The sequence below is a fragment of the Felis catus genome, chromosome E3 (assembly GCF_018350175.1).
Source record: "Felis catus isolate Fca126 chromosome E3, F.catus_Fca126_mat1.0, whole genome shotgun sequence".
NCBI lineage: Eukaryota > Metazoa > Chordata > Mammalia > Carnivora > Felidae > Felis > Felis catus.
The window spans coordinates 25903752-25923704 of record NC_058383.1 but is presented as its reverse complement, the minus strand read 5'-3'; the positions used below and the strand labels follow the sequence as shown (position 1 = coordinate 25923704).

Genomic DNA, 19953 nt, shown 5'->3' with positions numbered 1-19953 from the left:
CCTGTTGGTGCATAACAACTCACCCCAAAACTTAGCAGCTTTAAATATTGGTGTTTTATTCATTCATAACGAACCTGTGGGTTGAATGTGTGGCCAGGCTGCTCTGTGTAGCAGGATTGGGGCCACGGAGGATCCACACGGCCTTGCTCACTTGTATAGGGTCTTGCCGTTGGGGACTCATTTCTCATCCGTGTGGCCTCTTACTCTCTGCTCTTCTGCCATTGTCCAGCTGTCTCTGCTGAGCTCTCTTACGTGGTGCAGGCACAGAGGGAAGCCACAGGCTTTTTAAGACCAAAGTTAAGAAATTGCACCGTGACCGGTGCTGCCTCCTGCTTTGTTCTCTTGGTCAGAGGGGTCACAGGGTTATCGCCTTGGAGGGGAGGGAAGAGTCCACGGGGACCCTGCAAAACCACAAGCCGTGTGGGAGCGATTGTTCAGCCTTCTTTGGGAATGACCCACCACACCACCCTAGCCAGAACCACCTTTGCTTTAATCCTGGGTGCGCAAAGCTAAAATACCAACTGCTGCCAGTATCCTCTTCTCATACGAATGTCAAGACAAAAGCTGACCAAGATGAAAATCACCAGATCCCTGTGAAAATAACCTTGAACATGTGACTGGTTCAACAAGAGGGTCAGTGCGAATTGTTCAACTGACTCTGTAGATAAAATCCATTTCGATGCAAAATCAGAATCAGCCTTTCAATTCCCATGTTAGGAAATGCACCTTTTACCAGGTGACTCTCCTTGCCCTTGACTTATACGCTGATCAGGTGGCATTTTAGCCTTTTATGGCTTTGTCTGAAAGCCACCAAGTTATAGTGGAGAATATGAGGAAATAAGATGTGAAACCTGATAGCTATAATGAAAATAGCAATGTTAAACCCCCTCTGGACAAAAATGATTGCTGTAACAGTAAAGTTTATCCTACTAACCAGCTGTTCATAAATTGGAAGAAATGGGGGGAAAGGGGATTTTTATTGATGGAGAAACTTCCATCTATGGCTCCAGCAGCCACCAGTAAGTTGCTGAGGCCGGATTCCCCATCAGGAGGCAGAAAGGTGTGGCTCTTATTAGGGAAAACCCTCTGACAAATGGTGCTCAATAACCAAATTGATGTTCCGTGAAAAGGCCATAGCCAACAAACACAATTCCATTATTTCCTTTCCAGTGGTTTCCATCTAGCCTGGGAAACTCTATTTACATTCTGAGATTCTGCTCTGAACCCTTTGGTCTTTTTATTTTCTAGTCCAGTGCTCATGTCATAAAGATGAGGTGGTAATGGTAATATTTCAGTTACACACTGGGCAAAGTAATGTAAAGTCTAATTGGAGTAGATTCCAGCGTGCTCGTGTGTGTTTGTGTACCCCTGACGTTTCCACCTATTCATTGCTGTTGGCGGGAATTTTGATGACTTCTCATCTCAGCACTTTCCCTCCCACACAACGCTCAGGGAAAACTCTTTTTTTTTTATTATTATTAAAAAAATTTTTTTTAGCATTGATTTATTTTTGAGAGAGACAGAGCGTGAGCAAGGGAGGGGAGGAGAGAGAGGTAGACACAGAATCTGAAGCAGGCTCCAGGCTCTGAGCCTAATGCTGGGCTTGAACTCAAGAATGGCAAGATCGTGACCTGAGCTGCAGTCAAATGCTTAACAGACTGAGCCACCCAGGCGCCCCTCAGGTAAACTCTTTTCCATGCTATGTGCTTACAGTTGCCTAGAGATAACACTCTCAGCATCGTTTTCCTTGCTTCTAGGTGTCCTTTGGCCGTGATTTTGAACAGCAACTAAGTTTTTACGTTGAGGCTAGGTCAATGTTTTGCAACCTGGAACCTGTTCTTGTGCAGTTGATTCACGTAAGGGTTTTCATGTATTCGTTTGTTTTCTCAATCAATATTTATTGTTTATATGCCAGGCCTGGAGTTTAACCTGGGATTCTTGTGGCCCCATAACACTCCTCTTCTTTAGGGCGTAAAAGGTGGTTTTTCAAAGATTAATCCAGTCTGCAATTTTGCTTAAGTCTTTGGATGGTTTTTACTGACCTCTTTTGCTCTGAACTTAGCATATTCTCATTCCCATATGCCAGTGGCAAAGTGAGTTACATGATTAGTTACTTATAGAAATAACTAACCTGTGGTCCTTGTAGCTTAACCAGAGTCCCAACATTGTTAGATTATGGTAGCTTTTCATGGGGCCCCCAGGCCAAAAGAAAGAAATAATGGTTCTGTTTATTAGACAGTTAGACTCAAACAGTTTGAGTATTTATACCCTAACAACTGGATAGCTCTTTGAAATAACACCATATGTAAATTGAAAGAGAAATAACATATCTTTATTCTTAAATAATCGCAATTACTTAAGTGTGTGTGTCTACTGGGCACTGCACAGCTTCTCAAACCTTAGAATTGGGTTGGCATCACTACCCTTGTTTCTTGTTCCACATTGATTTTTTTTTCCACATTGATTTTTGCACACTACTTGCTTTTGATCAGAGCAGCTGCTGAAAACCCATTTCACAAAGATAGAATGTCGCTGTATGCAACAGTGCGGTCCAGTGTTGAATCTGTGGGCCACCTCATAACCCGTTCTTGACACAGTGTTCAAAAATTGAACATTGCTCTGTTGCCCTAAAATAATCGCACTACCCCCGTGAGTTTGCTACAGCCCGCGAGGATGTCACACCACACAGCTTGGGAACCATAGGACTGAACTTCTCAATTTGTGGAAAGATTCCTCAAGGCTCTTTAATTGCTTCACATAAACTCAAGGAGAGTAACCTTTTTATTTGGTTGCTGGTTATCAGGGTATGTGAACTTAAGTTCTAAAGGTAGAGACCTCATCTGGAATTTAGTGGGAGGTAATAGTGCTCACCTTGTAGGGTTGGGGGGTTAAGTGACCTAATGAGGGTACGGCTCTTAGAACAGCACCCAGCACCTGTGTCCTCTAAGTTCAATGTGGGAGCTATTACTTCTGTTCTTACGGTTCATGTTACTGTTGCATCGCTGACTTGTGTGTTTGCTCGCAGATTTGGAGATTTCTTTTAGGATCTCTAAGATCTCAAGCTTCGTGTGTGGGATTTCTGGAAATGAAGTGAACCCTGGCTATTCATTAAACCAGAAAATGGCCATTCCCAGTGCCGACTGATAGGCAGGAGTGCCTTTTGTTCTTACCGTCTTGGAGATGTTTGCTCAAGCCGAGGGGGAATCAGGCCTGATGGCCCCTCTGGCATTTCAGGGTTCAGCATTAGCCAGTCTGGGCCCCAGATAGCATGTTCTTACTGACTTGTATGCAGTTAATATCCAGATCTCTATGGGAGACATGAATCTGAGCCAGCTATCATTTCATAACCATTTCTGTTTTGTTTTTTAATTAATAAACCCAGAGTGTAAACCGGTTGGCAATGGAAACAAGAAAAGTAATGAAAGGAAATCATTCCAGAAAGACGGCTGCATTTGTGCGGGTATGTTCTAGAGAGAAGACTCAGACTTTGAACCCTAATGAGTTGTTTGATTTGTAAGTTTCTAAATTGCTCTTCCCAGAAGACAAGTGTGTCCTAAGGGTGGTTCAGTATCGATTTTCCAGTTGAACTTTTCCTTGAGTATCTACTGACTCACCAATTTTCTTACTATTTTCAAAAGAAATGATCAAAGATGTCTCACCTTGGATATGTGTTATGGAGGAGTGGTTGAACGATGGATTGCAGTTTTGTGCCAGCCGAATTATCTCCTGCTTATGCTTGTAACTGGAAGGTCTACTACCTTCATCCCCCTTGAAAAGTTCTCAACTGTGAAAAAAAAATCCACCTTCTTGAGTGTGCTGCTCAAAATTTTTATCAAAGTAATACATATCTGTGTTTTTAAAAAAATGGAGTTGGACCAAAAAGAAGGCAGCAAGAAAAAAAGTATACCATCCCACCCTGACCTCATACCTCTTTCCTCAGAGACAACCACCTCAAACCCTCTTTGAGCAATTTCTTCTTGTAATTACCTCCATATTTTTAAGTAATTGGTTTCAGATTCTGCTTCTTATTCAACGTCGGGTGTTATCTTTTTCCTTCGATGATGGATGAGGATTTATTTTTCTTACACCCTTACTCTCCTCACTTGCCCCTCCCCCTCCTCCCACAGACACATCTGGAGTGTATGTCGCAGACTCGAGAGGGGAAAGTTGGGGCTCAGAATGAGGAGACTAATTAAGTGTTTTTGCTTGAAAATACGTGACGGATGAGAACAGGAGGACCAGTCTGCCGTGACGGTACTGCTGATGTAACCTGTGGTGTTTCTTCCCCTCCTTCTAGGCCTGTGTTGCCTACTGCTTCATTACCATTCCCTCCCTGGTGGGCATCTTCACGCGCCTCAACCTCTACCTGCATTCTGGTCAGGTTGCCTTGGCCAACCAGTGCCTTTCCCAAGGTAAGCCTGTCATTCTCACCTCTGAGCATTTCCTGGCTGCTTAGGAAAGCTGGCTCAGCTCTGTGTATGCGTGCGTGCGTGCGTGTGTGTGTGTGTGTATGTGTGTGTGTAAAGAGAGATTCTTTTAAGGAAAGAAAAAAATAACTGATCAATACCTGATGAGTTTTAAATCTGTTTCTTTAGCAGGAAGCACATGGGACATACACACCTTTATAGAATCAGACAGATTACAGAGGGAAGCTATTTGCCTGTAAGGACCTTCTGAAATCTGTCTCACACAGGCCAGGTCAGGCAGCTCAGGATAAGTGCACGTAGAGAATGTTACAGGTTAGAACTACTTCCTCACAATAGATTCCTGTTTATTTTTTGTTGATGTTTGTTTGTTTGAAACCCAGAGACCTACACATAGAATCTAATAAGTATGGAAAGAATACTCTCCACAGGTTACTTTTAGTGATAAAAATTGTGCTCAAGACCCATTCCTGTACTAGGTATAGGAGCCAACTGGTTTATTTGGGAGGCGTTCCCCGAGAGTGTCCGTAGAGTGATGGGGGCGCTGAGACAAGGAAGGGAAGGAAGCCAACAAAAGGTGTGCTTCTGGGCAGGTTACTGCTCTGGGCGGCTGAGGTATGTTCCCCCTGGGGACCTCTGGGACGGGTGTCGAACGGCCTCGGCACTGCCTTGCCAGGAGAATTGGGTTATTTACTCTTTATTCGGCCATTGACTGAGGGCTGCTTCTGGGTCATCAGCTGCACCCTGCCCTGTTCTCCACTTGACCCAAAAGAAAGCCCTCAGGCAGAGTGTTGGAGGTCGCACATATTTGCTACAGGATGCGCTTGTCACTGTCCGGGACAGGAGGTATCCATCCATCAGGCCGAAACACAAAGAGTATAAGAGCTCCATTTATGGAGCATTTTTATGTGGCGAGCTCTTGGCACACACTCTCATTTCAACCTCCTGACGGCCACATGAGGCAGGCCTGGGGCTGGTGCCTGCTTTCCCGAGTGAGCCCCCAGGGCTCCGTGGCCAGCACTCAGCCCCTCATCTGTCCGACTCAAGGCCGTGCCTCTCACTGCTGACAGAGCATTTGCAGTGCCCACAATTGGGAAGCTTCAGTGACTAACCTGAGGGCTTCTTTGACACCAGTGGGTTGATGTTTTCGGTCATGGTCTGCCCTCCACTCCCATCTCCCACCTGACCTCACAGGATAAAGCCACGTTTTGTGATCCACTACGTGGTGCCTTTGGTTTGGATGGGCTCCCTGGGTGGGTTGGAGAGTCATCCTCGGCATGGCAGTTCTGGTATGTTGATCTGTATCTTCATTCACCTGGGGCAGTTCTGGGCACTGAGGTCTCCAAACATGATCGCTACCCATGAGCCTTTTCAAACTCCGCTTAGTTTTGCTTCTGACTCCTGAGGACTCCAGTAGCCTCCCACCACATTTGGAATTGCATCCAACACCCTGCCTGTGAGTCCTCGTGTGTTCTGGTGCCTGCCTGCCTTTTGTCTTCATCTTCCACCACACTTAAGCCACACTGGCCTTCTTCTGTTCTTTGAACATGCTAAGTTGTATTCCAGTTCAGAGTCTTTGTGCTTGCTGTTCCCTCTTTCTAAAATGATCTTCCCCCAGGGGCTCCTGGGTGGCTCAGTTGGTTGAGTGTCTGACTCTTGGTTTTGGCTCAGGTCATGATCTCAGTGGTGGGACCAAGCCCCTCATGCTGGGTGTGGGGTCTGCTTAAGGTTCTCTCTACAAAACAGATAAACATAAGGGAAGGGAAGCAAAAATAATATAAAAACAGGGAGGGAGGCAAAACATAAGAGACTCTTTTTTTTTTTTAATGTTTATTTTTGAGACAGAGAGAGACAGAGCATGAACCGGGGAGGGTCAGAGAGAGGGAGACACAGAATCCGAAACAGGCTCCAGGCTCCGAGCTGTCCGCACAGAGCCCAGCGCGGGGCTCGAACTCATGGACCGCGAGATCATGACCTGAGCCGAAGTCGGACGCTTAACCGACTGAGACACCCAGGCGCCCCAAGAGACTCTTCATATAGAGAACAAACTGAGGGTTGCTGGAGGGGTTGTGGTTGAGGGGATGGGCTAAATGGGCAAGGGGCATCGGGGAGAACACTTGCTGGGATGAGCACTGGGTGTTATATGTAGAGGCTGAATCACTGGATTCTGCTCCTGAAATCATTGCACTATATGCTAACTAAGTTGGACGTAAATTAAAAAACAAAACAAAACAAAACACCGGTCTGGCTGAATGCAGCTTCCTAGTCTCTCATGCTCTGTACATCCCCGTGATCGTCATTATGCTGTTGATCTGTGTTTTCTTATTGCATATGTTGCTTATTGTCTGGACATCCAGTCTCCCCACCTGCCCTTGTCGTGTGTGGGTAAACACTTCTCCTAGTGCCTGCTTTGGTAAGGATGATGGGTTAGCAAGAAACAAGTTAAAACAAAAATGAACAGGCACCACCAAAAACCTGATGCCATGCAAAATGAAGAGTAGAGTGGATTAATTGCTTAGGTGCTTAGGTTGATGTATGAAACTTAACATCTTACTATAAACTGGCTCCCTCTTAAACAGTTCAGGAACAGTACAGTTAATGTAGGAACGCTCGAGTTTGGCCTAACTTGAAACATTGGGAACAGATTGTGAACTGCAGGTACCAGAGCAGAGAACTGTAAGTGGGGGCTCTAGAAGCCTCGATCTTTCTCCTCCCAACTTACAGACTAAGACCATGATCTAAAATATTGTAGATTCCAGGCAAGCTTATTATGACTGGACTCCATATGGGGCTTCATGCAATTTTTTTTTTTTTTAAGGCAAAAATTCTTAAGCCAAATAAAGTCTCCCCTATCATCAAAGATTTGCTGCTCTAAGAACTGTTCTTCAAGAGCCCTGGGTGGCTTTTGCTCTCCTGTGCTGCCCTGTAACGACCTCGGTCCACACCAGGAGATAAGCAGCATCGGAACAGCCTGGTACCCGCTGTGCGGGTGATTAGTGCCCTCGGTGTTAGAGTTCTGGACCTCCTCATCTGCCTCATCCCACACTTCAAGCCACTGCAGGAGGAGCAGGAATGTGGCGTCCACTTCATGTTTAATAATTTATCTGATGATTTTTACTCTAGTCTCTAAATGCTATGGCACTAAACCTTAAAAGCCTATGATTGTTGTTCCGAAAGCCACATGCAGCGGTTGTGGCCAAAATAAATAATACATTCAATTACTGAGCATGGGAAGGCTAAATATAAATTAAATGAAGCTTGTGGAAATGGGCCACTGTTGTTCACCCCCCCCCCCACCTTAAACACCCTCCCTCTCAGCTGGTTAGAAAACAATTCTCTCCCCCCAGTCCACTTTCTGGCCTCTCTTGATCCAGCTTCAGTGGTATGTATCTTGTTTATCGGACGGTGGCTTTGCCAGCACTGGGTCCAGCCTGACGTTAAACTCCCATTGAACTCTCAGCCAGCGCTGTGTGGGATGCTGATGGAGGCTTTTTACAGGGGAGGCCCAGTTCTGGTCCCTTGGACGTACTGAGGTAGTACATAGAGTGGGATGTGGGGGGGATTTGTTTCAAAGCCACCCATTGCCCCAGTAGTGAGGAGAAATGGGGCTTGTGCCCCTCACCTGGAGATGCCTGTTTATCTTTGCTTTCAGCCACTTCATTAAATAAGTGCTTGCTGTTGTTCGTGAGTGGTTCTTCCCAGAAGATTATTACCAGGCCACAGCAGGAACAAATTCTTTTGCCCTTTATTTTTGTCTTGGTACCTTTATCTTTACAGTTTCTAATCTGAGAAAGGAGGGTGGTTTTACAATGGAAGTCATGTTTCAGATGGGGCTTAGAAGGAGAACTTATCAGGCGGAGATGGGGAGGAGAGAAGGAACAGTTGGCATTCCAGGTGGGGCAAAGGGCTTGAGCAAAGGCATGGGAGGTGGGGAAGCCCGTGGTGTATTTGGCCAGCAGCAGGATGTCAAGATGAGTCCCTCACTGCTGGTCTCCCAATCTGGACTCTGCCACTCACCAGCAGGGTGCCCTTGGCCAAATTGGCCTTTTTGTGCCTCAGTTTCCTCATCTGTCAGGTGGAGGTGATGGCTATGGTACCTGTCACAGATTAAATGAGAAAACGTACTCAGAGAACTTGACTCACTGGCACACAGTAGCTGCTCAGTAAATATTAACCTCATAGAATTGTCTCTCAAAAGACAAAAGTATGCTGTGGAGTTCTCCATACAATGCCACCTCTGTGGTTTCAGGCTTCTGAAAGCAAACTTGTCCGAGGCAAAACCTTGAGAAATCCACAGGAAAGATGATCATTCTTTGAAGATTAACCTGCTGAATTACCCTGGGGGAAAAAATCAAAACGGGTATGCAGTGCCTCCAAAGACAAAACAGTAGAGAAAACAAGCAAAATGGTTTTGTTCTTTTATTAATAATAATGCTTTCCACTCCTATAGAATTGTCTCCCCCTCCTTTTAAATCGTACATTTTTATTTATTTTTTGCATCTTTATCCTTCAGCGCTTACTCACAAGCCAGTTCTTAGGGAAAACCAGCCTTGGCCTCTCAACCCCTAAACAAACTAAGAGTGAGATCAGGTTATTCTAGATGTGTTATCTTGGCACTTTTCCCTCACTGGACTTACTGCTGTTTTATTTAGCAAGTTAATAAGTAAATGTCCACTTTTCTCCCTTGCAAGAGTATCCGCTCCATGAAATCTGATGTGTCTTGTTGGACGTTGCGTCCCTGGCTCCTGGCACGTTGCCTACCACACGGGTGCTCAAGAGGTGCTGAATGAATGAGTGGCAATCCTACGATAATAATGGTTGATAATTCTTAATAATATCAATACATGTAAAATGGTACCCAAGCTTTTCATGGTACGGAAATAACTACTAAGTAACCCTGCTGTTGAGAAGAGAGTCCCATTAGAGCCTTCTAGTAGGTTTTACATAACTTCTTTTCATAGTTTTAGGTGAAAGAAAACAAGTTAGGCTCAAACATATGCCAAGCTGTATAGACCTGTTGAATGAAGCTATTTTGCTGGTTTGATCTGTGAGGAACCCAAAAAAGCAGAGGAGAGGCTGTGGCCTGCTACTAGGAGGCCCACTGACCACTGTGAACCATCACGGCTAATGGAGGTGGCCTGGATGGCAGGGTGGAGGAGAGAAAGCGTTTTTTTATCCTCCTGGAGAATGATGGGTGGCTTGTGATGGAGAGAAGTATCCTCTATCCACTTACCAAGTCACTGGGGTTTATGCTTAAGGTCACATTTACTAGTTCTGTTGACAGGCCATCCTCTGAAGAATGTGTTTGATGTGACTGTTCTCACAAACCCTCTGGTGATCATGGACAAAGCAGGTTATTTTTGCCAGAACAATTTACGTGGGCACGTGGCATGAAACTCGTCATCCACGTTCACATGGTCCATCCACCTTCCAGAACACAAGGGCCTGGGATGGAGGGCGACCCATAGTGCGACCCACAGGAAAGGAGCAGGGCAAGAGTCTCCCCCTAAGTTCACTTAGCTGCTTATATTAGTAAATATCAACGATGTCCTTGCTCCCGCCAGCATTTCTTGGCCATTGTTTACACACAAGCCACTGTGCCAAGCATCGTGCCAGAAAAGGAATGCACTTTGAGACTGTGTGCTAATAGGGGAGAGTGAATCTGTTTACAGTTAAACAAGGCAGCTTGTGATAAATGTTGTGCAAGATTTCATAAAACGTGCGATAGAATTTTAAGGGAGAGAAAGCTGACCCTTTGGCTTAGAAGAGGAAAAAAAAAAAAAAAAAGAAAGCTTTTTAAAACAGGTGGCATTGAGGAGCCTGGAGGGAAAGCAGGATCTTTATATGCTTAAATGAGGCAGAGGGCATTCTAGGCTGAGACAGCAGCCAGGTGCAAAGGCCTACAGGCTGGAAACAATGCATCTGGAAGGAATGGGTAAGAGATCAAGTTAGGAAGATAGTTCGGGGCCTGATGAGAACTGAAAATTCCTGCAAAGCAGTCTAGTCGTATTCAGTATGTAGTATTTGCTCGGTGGTTTATGTTCATTTTACAGATGAGGATACTGGGGCTCAGAAGTGTGACATGACTTGCCCAGGACCGTCCAGCTAATGAGTGGCCTGATCTGACTTCAAGTGCTCTTTCCACCCCTGAGCTTCCCTGAAGTGGGTTAGTTCCTCTAAACCCTAATACAAAATATTATTTCTAACCCTGGGTGTATGTGGTTGCTGGAGACCAGTTGTTACAGATTGAACATTAGATAAGTTTACGTAGAAAACAACCAGAATTAAGATGAGAGTTAGTTAATCTTTTCTGCTTCGGGAAATCCAAACCTAATATCCACAGAGACATCTTCACAGCCTCCTGTGAGCCATTGCAGAGATGGTAGGAAGGTGTGTTGATTGTGCATTAGCCCCAAAGACAGGAGTCCGGTGACATGGGTAGCACATTGGACTGAGAAGTCATTTCTATGACCCCAGTGGACTTTCACAGTGTGTTGATAATCGGTGAATTGAAAAGGCATTCTGCATAAACCACATGGCAAAATCAAGGTTAGATTAAGCTGTTATTGATCACAATTAAGCATTAATGAATAAAGTATTTAATTGTTTCTAGGCATGCATATTTCTTTAAATCTTACTCTGTATACATTACATATTATCAAATTAGTGGCTCCTTCAGTCCTCAAACTTAACTGCTGTAATAACAAATTCTATTACAAAAACACAGTGTAGTCATAAATAGTGTTAAATCTCTATGGATAACTCACCTGTGGACGATCACTTGGCCATTTGGACTCTGAGGCTTTACCCAAAGGCAGCCCTGTCACTTGGTGACAGTGCATCTTCAGTGCAGACCAAAGTTCAGCCTGCTGAAACAAAAATCCCATGGACTGAGTGACTTCAGTGACAAACATTTGTCACTCAGGGAAGCCCAAGACCAAGCTACCAGCAGATCAGTGTCTGGCGAAGACTTCTTGGCTCATAGACCGCCATCTTCTCACTGTGTGCTCACATGTGGAAAGAGAGTTTTCTCTGGGGCCTCTCATATAAGGGCACTGATCCCATTTGTGAGGGCTCCACCTCATGATTTCACACCTCAGTGTTCCCACCAGTATCATCTTTGGGGGTAGGATTCCAGCATACGGATTTGGGGGTAGGGTAGAAGGACATTAACAGTCCCAAAATACAAAGTTTGAGGCGGTAAGCTGCGTCCTGACATTACATCTGTACAGTAGTTTCCATTATATTGATGTTGTCACTCCAAACCTACACTCATCAAGAGACGGAAAATGTTGAAGACTGGTAAAGATGTTTAGCAACAGGGTTGTTAGAACGTGTGGAGTGTAGCCAGAATCCCGCTTTGATCAAGTATATTCAAGGGACAGGAAGGAGTCTTTCGCCTTCTTGTGATGTTTTGTCCCAAGAAATCACGATGCCCCTTTTCTTAGAGAGCTGGACCCAGGGCTGTCTGTCTCACGTGTCCAGGAGGGCATGTGATTTTGAAGGTGTGTTTGGGAGTGGAGTGGCTTCTGAGCTCTTGTTTAGCCCTGGGATTTTATGGCTCTGATAAGTAGTATAGACTTCCATTAGCAGTGACCTAATCTGTTATTTAAAAAACCAAACGCCACCTCTGAAGGTGGGTCATCGCTTCTTGACTGTGTGTTTAGATTCATGTGCTGAATCCTAGTCTGTGTTGACAATGCTGGGGACACAAAAGGATCACCTGACTCTCAGAGGTCACAAGTCTTGAGTTTATGTTACCATGTATGGAGGGTGTTTGGGGGTACCGACTTGTTTCCCACTGAATAATAGACAGCTTGTACGTTACTTTAAATCTTAATGATTTTTACTAAAAAAATTTATTTCACGCTCATTTGAAAAAATTCCCACAAATAAAGAAGTGTAGAACTTAACAAACATAAAAGGCCTCAAAATAAAAGTCATCAGTAATCTGCTCTGTTTCCTCCCTTCGAAAAAACAGCCATTGTTAACATTTGGGATAGTTTTCTTAATTTTTTTTTTTCTATAGGTTCATTTAGAAATACTCCTTCATTCTCATGCTTTACCTCTCTTCTGCTCTCCTTCCCTCCACTTCTATCTATATTCTTATATCTACACGCAGTCCCCACCACCCTTAGGAATGGGTTTGTGTCTTCTGCAATGTTTTTATTTTTTCTTTTAAAAAATTTTAATGTTATTTTTGAGAGGGGGGTGGGTAGAGAGCGGGGCAGGGGCAGGGGCAGAGAGAGAGGGAGACACAGAATCCACAGCCTGCTCCAGGCTTTGAGCTGTCAGCACAGAGCCCGACGTGGGGCTCGAACTCACGGACCGCGAGATAATGACCTGAGCCGAAGTAGGCCGCTTAACCGACTGAGCCACCCAGGCACCCCTTCAATTTGCTTTTTTCACTTAGCAGTAAATATTGGTCTTTTCTCCCCCTGCCCCTTCCCACTTAACCCATGTCAGTACATAAAGATCCACCCCATTCTTTGTAATGGCTGTCCAGTGTTCTATGTCATTTCCTTTTCTTTTTGGAAGTGCTATAAATTATTTCCCCAGCCCCCCTCCATTTTTCTCCTAAACTCCTATTGAAAAATATTTGGACCCTTTCCAGTTTTTTTTGCTCTTGCCAACAATGAGCAACTGGTGTCTTAATTCTGAACATTTTGAAGGTTTTCAGTAGTTGTCGAATTGGTGGATATTTTAGTCTCTGTGAATGTGGAACCCTATCTGTCGTTCAGACAGAGTCCTATGTAGAGCCTTGGTGCACAAAACAGATAGGAATGGTCTATTCAGGTGAGTATGCCTGTGGGAGGCCACTAGCTCTTGAGTTGCCTTCGGGGATCTGGAAAAGGCTTCAGAGCAAAGGCTGAGACCTTCTAAAGCCTCCAGAAGAATCCATTCAAGTGGAGCTGTCTAGAGAGCTTGAACCCTGAATTATGCCTCACTTCATCAAGCAACTAATCAGAGAGGAACCTTCCTGGCGCATTGGCTGTGGGGAGCAGGCCAGTACCTGGGCCTCTGGAAGGTGTGTGCCACCCTTAGTGCCTTGCTTGATGCACACGAGGAGGGTGGATGTCCCTTGGAGCAGCAGGAGTCTGGAGTCCCTGGGCTGTGGGTGGGCGCCCACCCCTGGTTAGGAAGGAAGTGGTTACTATTCAGATACCCCCTTTGATCATCTGCCTTGTCTACCTTACAGCCTCACTTGTTCTTTTGCACATTTCTGTGATTGAACAGTTTAAAATATTACATTGCCTTTGTATGTATGCTAAAGAAAAATTATTTTTAGAAATGTAAATTAAAATTCCAAGCAGTAACTTAGCGGTAAGTGAAAGATCCCAGTTTCTTTCACCCTCAGCCACAATTCCTATATCACAGTTAATACTTTGGCATTCTAGTGCCTCACTTATTTTTATGCATCTACATAAGGATATACCCGTTTTTCTTACAAAGATAGGATCCTGCTGTACACAGGTATATAACGGTTTGTGCTTAATATATCATAGGCATCTTTACATAGATGTACCGTGTTCTGTTTATTAGCCACATCATTTCCAGGATATGACAATGCAACAGTTTGTTTTTTATTTTTTTAACATTTTATTTTTATTTTTGAGAGAGAGACAGCATGAGTAGGGGAGGGACACAGAGAGAAGGAGACACAGAATCTGAAGCAGGCTTCAGGCTCTGAGCTGTCAGCACAGAGTCTGACACGGGGCTCGAGCTCATGAACCACAAGATCATGATCTGAGCTGAAGTCAGATGCTTAACTGACTGAGCCACCCAGGTGCCTCCCCTGACCCCATTCTTTATCTTGGGTAATGTGGTTCAGTACATTTAAGGCAGGACCTAGGAATTCGTATATATTTTTTAAGTAACAGCTGAGTGAGACCTGATAGGTTCATGTATCATAAAATCCATCCTTCTACTAAGTGTACAATTCACTGGTTTTTAGGACATTCACAGAGTTGTGCAACTATCATCACTAATTCCAGCACATTTTTATCACCCCAAAAGGAACACTGGACCCACTGAGTAGTCATTCCTTTTTGCTCCTCCTTCAAGCTCCAGGCAGCTGCCCGTCTACTTTTTGTTTCTATGGATTTGCCTGTTCTTATTATTTTATATAAGTGCCGGCTTACAATACAGGTCTCTTATGATTGATTCCTTTCATTTAGGATATGATTTTAAGGTTCGGCCGCATTGTAGCCTGTATGTAACATGTGTACACAGCATCCATGCACACTTAAAGTTGGAGGAACTGCCGGGTCCTGCAGAGTACGTTCCCATCGGCCATATTAGGCCTGGGAACCTGTATTTTTAGCAAAGCTTCTGATGCTTCTGCTAAAGCAATTTTGGAAAACTGGCTTCGCGAGCAGCTCAGCCCCTCGTACTGAGAGCAGGGACGGTGGCTCTGCTTGCCCTTCACCCAGAACCCGGCAGTGCTGAGGGACATGTTGGCTCTGGCACAGAAAACAACAGAATGCTGCTCTGCAGAGGAGCGGACACCCCACGAAGAAGGATCTCGCAACAGAATGGACGTGGGTCCGGCCAGGCAACCCTGAGTGGTAGTTTTGGTTTTTATTTTTAATTCCTTTTTTAAAGTAAGATTTGGAAAAGAAGCCCGGTTGTCCAGTGAAACCTCAGAAGATCCAGTGGAAAAAGATAAAGCACAGGGAGGCTGGTACATATGCTTGCTTTTCCCTCCCCACCGCCCCTTTCTCCACCCCCCACCCTCCACCCTGGTGAAACAGGAATAATAGTGTTTATGGATTGGAATCGGGTTTCTCCTTTTTCTGTAGGTCTTTTACAAAACAAAACAAAACACATGTAGCCCATTTTATCTTGGATTGTCTTCCAGGGCTTTTAATAGCCACAAAAGTGTTCTATGGTATTGACGTCATTATTCTGAACTCTAGGAGGAAAAACTTTTCATATAAAATAGGATTTGAGCTCTAATTACGAGATCAAAATTGAGAAGTCTCCTAGATAAGATTTTATATATGGAGTAAGTCTTCTAAGGATAGAAATAAAAATCTGCTTTGGAACACTCTGGAACATTGCCCCAACCCCTAAATAACTGTTTATTTTAGCCCTCTCCTTTGGAATGGGAACTGAGTGGGGGGCGTTTGTGAGGAACAGGGTGCCCTGCACAAAGCTGCGCCCTCTTTAATGAGGCATAATAATGGGCACTTTTCTCGTGGCCACTTGGTAACAAGCACATAAATAGAATAAATAAATGGTCTTTGGCGTTGTTCTGAGCAGAATTTTCATTTCCGCTGAGAGAAGCTCTTCACCTTGTTCATTACGGACTTAATGTTTTCACCAGAAAGCAGTTCCTGTAGAGCCATGGGGACAGAGAGCTTTTCCCACAGAAGGAAGACAGCCAGAGCCGGCGTCCAGGCCTGCCTGTTCCCAGAGAGCTGAACCTCAGCGCTCGATTCAGCTCTGTTACTTGTGTGGTTACGAATGAGGAACATAAAATGTATCATTGTAAGCATTTTTCAGCGTACAATTCATTGGTTTTAGGTACATTCACAATGTCATGCGACCCTCACCACCATCCATTTCCAGACCTTTTCATCCCTCCAAACCCAATGCAACCTGTACCCTTTACACAGTAACTGGGGAGAGGGGAATATTCTACTTTCTGTCTCCATGCAGTCAATACCTCTGCCTCATAAAAGCAAAATCCTACAGCATATGTCCTTGTGTTGGACCTGTTTCACTTGGTGTAGTGTTTTCAGGTCGGACCTGTTTCACTTGGTGTGATGTTTTCAGGGTGCATCCATGTTGTAGCATGTATCAGAATCTGCTTCCTCTTTAAGGCTGCATAATAATCCTGTTGTATGTATGTTCTACGTTTTCCTATCCGTTCACCTGTTGATGGACGCTAGGGTTGTTTCCACCTTTTGGCTAATGTGAATAATGCTGCCGTGAACATTCATGTACAAGTATCTGTTTGAGTCCCTGCTTTCATTTCTTTTGAATGTGAACCTAGAAGTAGGATTGCAGGCTGAGAGCATAATTCTATGTTTCACTTTTTGAGGGACCACCAAAGAGTTTCCCACGGCAGCTGCACTGTTCTACTTTCCCACCAGCAGCTTCTCTACATCTTTGCCAGCACTTGTTACTTACTGGTTTTTGTTTTGGTTCTTTGTTTTTTTATGGTGCCCATCCTGAAGTTTTCTCCCAGTGATGAAATCTCTGGGGGATTGCACTGATTTGCATTTTCCCAATGGTTATTGATGTTGAGCATCTTTTCATGTGCTTGTTGACCATTTGTGTATTTGGAAAACTGTTCAGGTCCTTTGCCCATTGTTAATCAGGTTACTTGTTTTGGTGTTATTGGAGAATTTCTTTATATATTCTAGATATAAACCCCTTATCAGATCTATGATTCGTAGGCTTGTGTTTTTTTAAAAAACATGAATTTGGGGCACCTGGATGGTTCGGTCAGTTAAGCATCCGACTCTTGATTTTGGCTCAGGTCATGATCTCACAAGTCTTGAGATCGAGCCCCTGAATCGGGCTCCAGGCTGACAGCACAGAACCTGCTGGGGATTCTCTCTCTCCGCTCTCTCTGCACCTCCCCCACTTACACACGCGCATGTGTGCTCTCTATCTCACTCAAAATAAATAAAACATTTTTAATGTTTATTTATTTTTGAGACAGAGAGAGACAGAGCATGAACGGGGGAGGGGCAGAGAGAGAGGGAGACACAGAATGTGAAGCAGGCTCCAGGCTCTGAGCCATCAGCCCAGAGCCCGACGCGGGGCTCGAACTCATGGACTGCGAGATCGTGACCTGAGCTGAAGTCGGACGCTTAACCGACTGAGCCACCCAGGCGCCCCATAAATAAAACATTTTTTAAAAAATAATGCAAATTTTATTGTATTGCTCAGTGCGGGTGATGGCCTTTAAACTCTGCTCAGCTCAGTCTTTGACCATCCCTGGGCTACTCTGATTTGGCCACCCCCTTTTTGGGCTTATTTCCTCATGTGGGCATTGAAATCATTGTGCCTTTCCCATAAGACTGCTGGGGACTAAGAATACAAACTACCTAAAACAGGGCTTAGGAGTGTCTGTGGTCCCTTTAGTAGTGTCATTTACTACTATCTGTAGGCGGAGATATCAAGTGTCTTTTCCCAGCGCCCCTGTATTTAATCTCTTTCTATACAACAAGATCGACATCAGCTGCTTTGTGTCCTCCCCGTCCCCCCTCCACCCCCAGACCAAAGGACACAACAGGTTCCCCGTAGGTAGGTGTGAAATAGTGTGATCAGGTCAGTCTCATCACCCTACTGATGTTGTCAACTTTCATCCCCCTTTTCTCCTTGTGTGTCCACAGTGCCCGGTCACCGTTGGTGCTTAATAAATTTGCTGAGGTGAACGTAAGGGTGTGAGTTCAGTGTGGGAGAGAGCCTGGGAAGGGAGTATTCAGGACCAGAGGTAACTTTATAGAGAAAACTCTGAGAGAATGGTCTTTCCTTAACATGTTTGTTTTTGGGTTTTTTTTTTCTTTGAAGAAGGAAGGGAGGGAAGACCAAAAAAAAAAAAAAAAAAAAAAAGCCCACATCGAGCTGCAGACACATACTCTTCTCATTAAGTGCAGGGCTTTGTTCCCAGAGGGCAGGCGTTTGTTGTTGGGTTTGCCCCTCTGGGCTGCTGGGTGGGGCTCCCGCTTGGGTTCAGGATGCTGTGTGCCAGCGCACTGTTCTCTCCGCATCGCTGGAAGTCGTTTCGGGGTGGAAGTATACTTATGTGGACCATGTAAACGTTTGATCTTGTTGGGTAGTTTAAAATTTCACTTGTCAGGTCAGTGTTTTGTCTGTTTCGACCTTGAGGCTTTTTCTCATGTGGAGTACTTTGGCAGTTCTCTTAAGAACTCTCTCCCTCTCCACCCCCACCTCCAGTCCTTGCTTGTCTCCCCGTCCGTCCGTTCCTCCCTGTCTCTGTCCTCCTATTGCTGCCTCCCTCCCGTCTCCTCTTCCATCCCTCTTCCATCCTTCTCTTCCTCTGCTTGCCCCTTCCCTTGCTTTCTCTCACCCTTTGAGTTCTTCTTGTTTTATAGACAATTTTGTGATTTAAAAAATATTTGGGGCTCCAGGGTGGCTCAGTCGGTCAAGTGCCGGATTCTTGGTTTAGGCTCAGGTCGTGATGTCAAGCCCTGAGTTGTGCTCGGTGCTGACCGGGATTTGCTCTCTTTCTGCCCTTCCCCTGCGCACTCTGGCTCTCAAAGTAAATAAATACACTTAAAAAATATATATATCTTTATCTCCCAAGTGATTCTCAGAACTATTTACCTAGTCAGAAGCCTTAGAAGCTTGTGTGTGCATGTGCACGGGCGTGCACGTGTGGATTCCTTCAGAGGGTTCAGTTACTTTAACAAATATGGTGTAACAAACATGGTGCTGGAGTAGACCCAGGCAGACCAGAGTTTGCACCCCACTCCACGTCCCATGCTGGCACCTCGAGCATACCCAGGACACTGCTGAAGGAGCAGGCATGTGGCCTTCCTCCCAAGGTGAACGGGAGGGTTTGGTGAACCAGTCTGGGTTGAGCTGTCTGCCCCGGCAGCTACGATTTCTTGGCTTTCTGTAAAAATTGGCCACTTGTTTATTTCACTTAATTATCAAAGCCACCCTGATGGAGGTTCTTTGAGCTGAATTGCTCAGTGAAGGAAGGAGGGAGAGAGGTGGAGATGTGAGGCAACAGCAGTACCCTCTCCACGGAATGTTCTACCAGTCGGTTAAGGTTGCAGAAGCCCTCCAGTCGGACCTGCCCACTGTATCTGGCCCTCAGCATGGCCTGCCTTCCATGTAACTCGCAGGACAGGCCTGGCAGCCAGGTGAAGAAGAAAGCAGACCCTGAATTTTTCAGAGTTCTCATACACAGACTTTTCTTCTGTCTTGCAGCCGATGCCTTCTTCAAAGCCGCTATAAGCCTCATTCCGGAAGTTCCAAAGATGATTAATATCGATGGAAAGATGCGGCCGTCAGAATCATTCCTTCTGGAATTCCTCTGCAATTTCTTTTCTACTTTATTAATAGTTCCGGTACGTTTCGCCAGAAGAGCCATAGGTGATGTCCTTCTTTGATCTGCCTCATGTACATCTTTAGCCCTAAAAGTGCAGGGACATTCTATCTGTGTCTATGTGCTGCTTTTCTAGTCAGAGGTTTACACTGCTCAGTGTTTTGTTTACTTTTATTTAGTAAATAATCTCCTCCCTCAACACGGGGCTCGATCTTAAGACCCTGAGATCGAGAGTCACATGCTCTACCAACTGAGCCAGCCAGGCATCCCTAAGTTACTCAGTGTCTTTTCCATTCATTTTGTATCCTGGGTGTATTAGTTGTGGTTCTGTACATAGTCAAGTGGGTGCCACTTAGGGGTTAAGGACTGAGGCCTCGGACCAAGATGCCTAGGGTGGAATCTCCCCTCCCCCTCTTCCTAGCCCTGTAGGCTCAGGCAATTATATAACATGTCTGGGCTGCAGTTTCCTAATCTATAAAATGGGAGTAATAA

At 45.0% G+C, this 19953-nt stretch overlaps 1 protein-coding gene and 1 long non-coding RNA gene across 10 annotated transcripts in view; one reads left to right on the top strand and one right to left on the bottom strand.

The window, feature by feature from the left end:
* The window catches only part of VPS35L (VPS35 endosomal protein sorting factor like), a 118586-nt gene that overhangs the window by 79298 nt on the left and 19335 nt on the right, over positions 1-19953 (top strand). For all 8 annotated transcript variants that reach the window (XM_045047680.1, XM_045047678.1, XM_023247154.2 and 5 more), the window contains 4 exons: positions 1758-1856; positions 3383-3460; positions 4298-4412; positions 19344-19483. In XM_045047680.1, coding sequence (XP_044903615.1) covers positions 1758-1856; positions 3383-3460; positions 4298-4412; positions 19344-19483 — 432 coding nt within the window. The remainder of the gene's footprint in view (positions 1-1757; positions 1857-3382; positions 3461-4297; positions 4413-19343; positions 19484-19953) is intronic.
* Positions 8154-19953, bottom strand: part of LOC109495257 — a 39442-nt gene continuing 27642 nt past the window's right edge. Inside the window, exons 3-4 of one of the 2 annotated variants that reach the window (XR_002150578.3) lie at positions 11192-11293; positions 8154-10946 (exon numbers count right to left, since the gene is read on the bottom strand). This is a non-coding gene — a long non-coding RNA (uncharacterized LOC109495257). Of the gene's footprint in view, positions 11294-19953 lie in introns of both variants that reach the window. The other variant, XR_006591043.1, reaches the window with a different exon arrangement.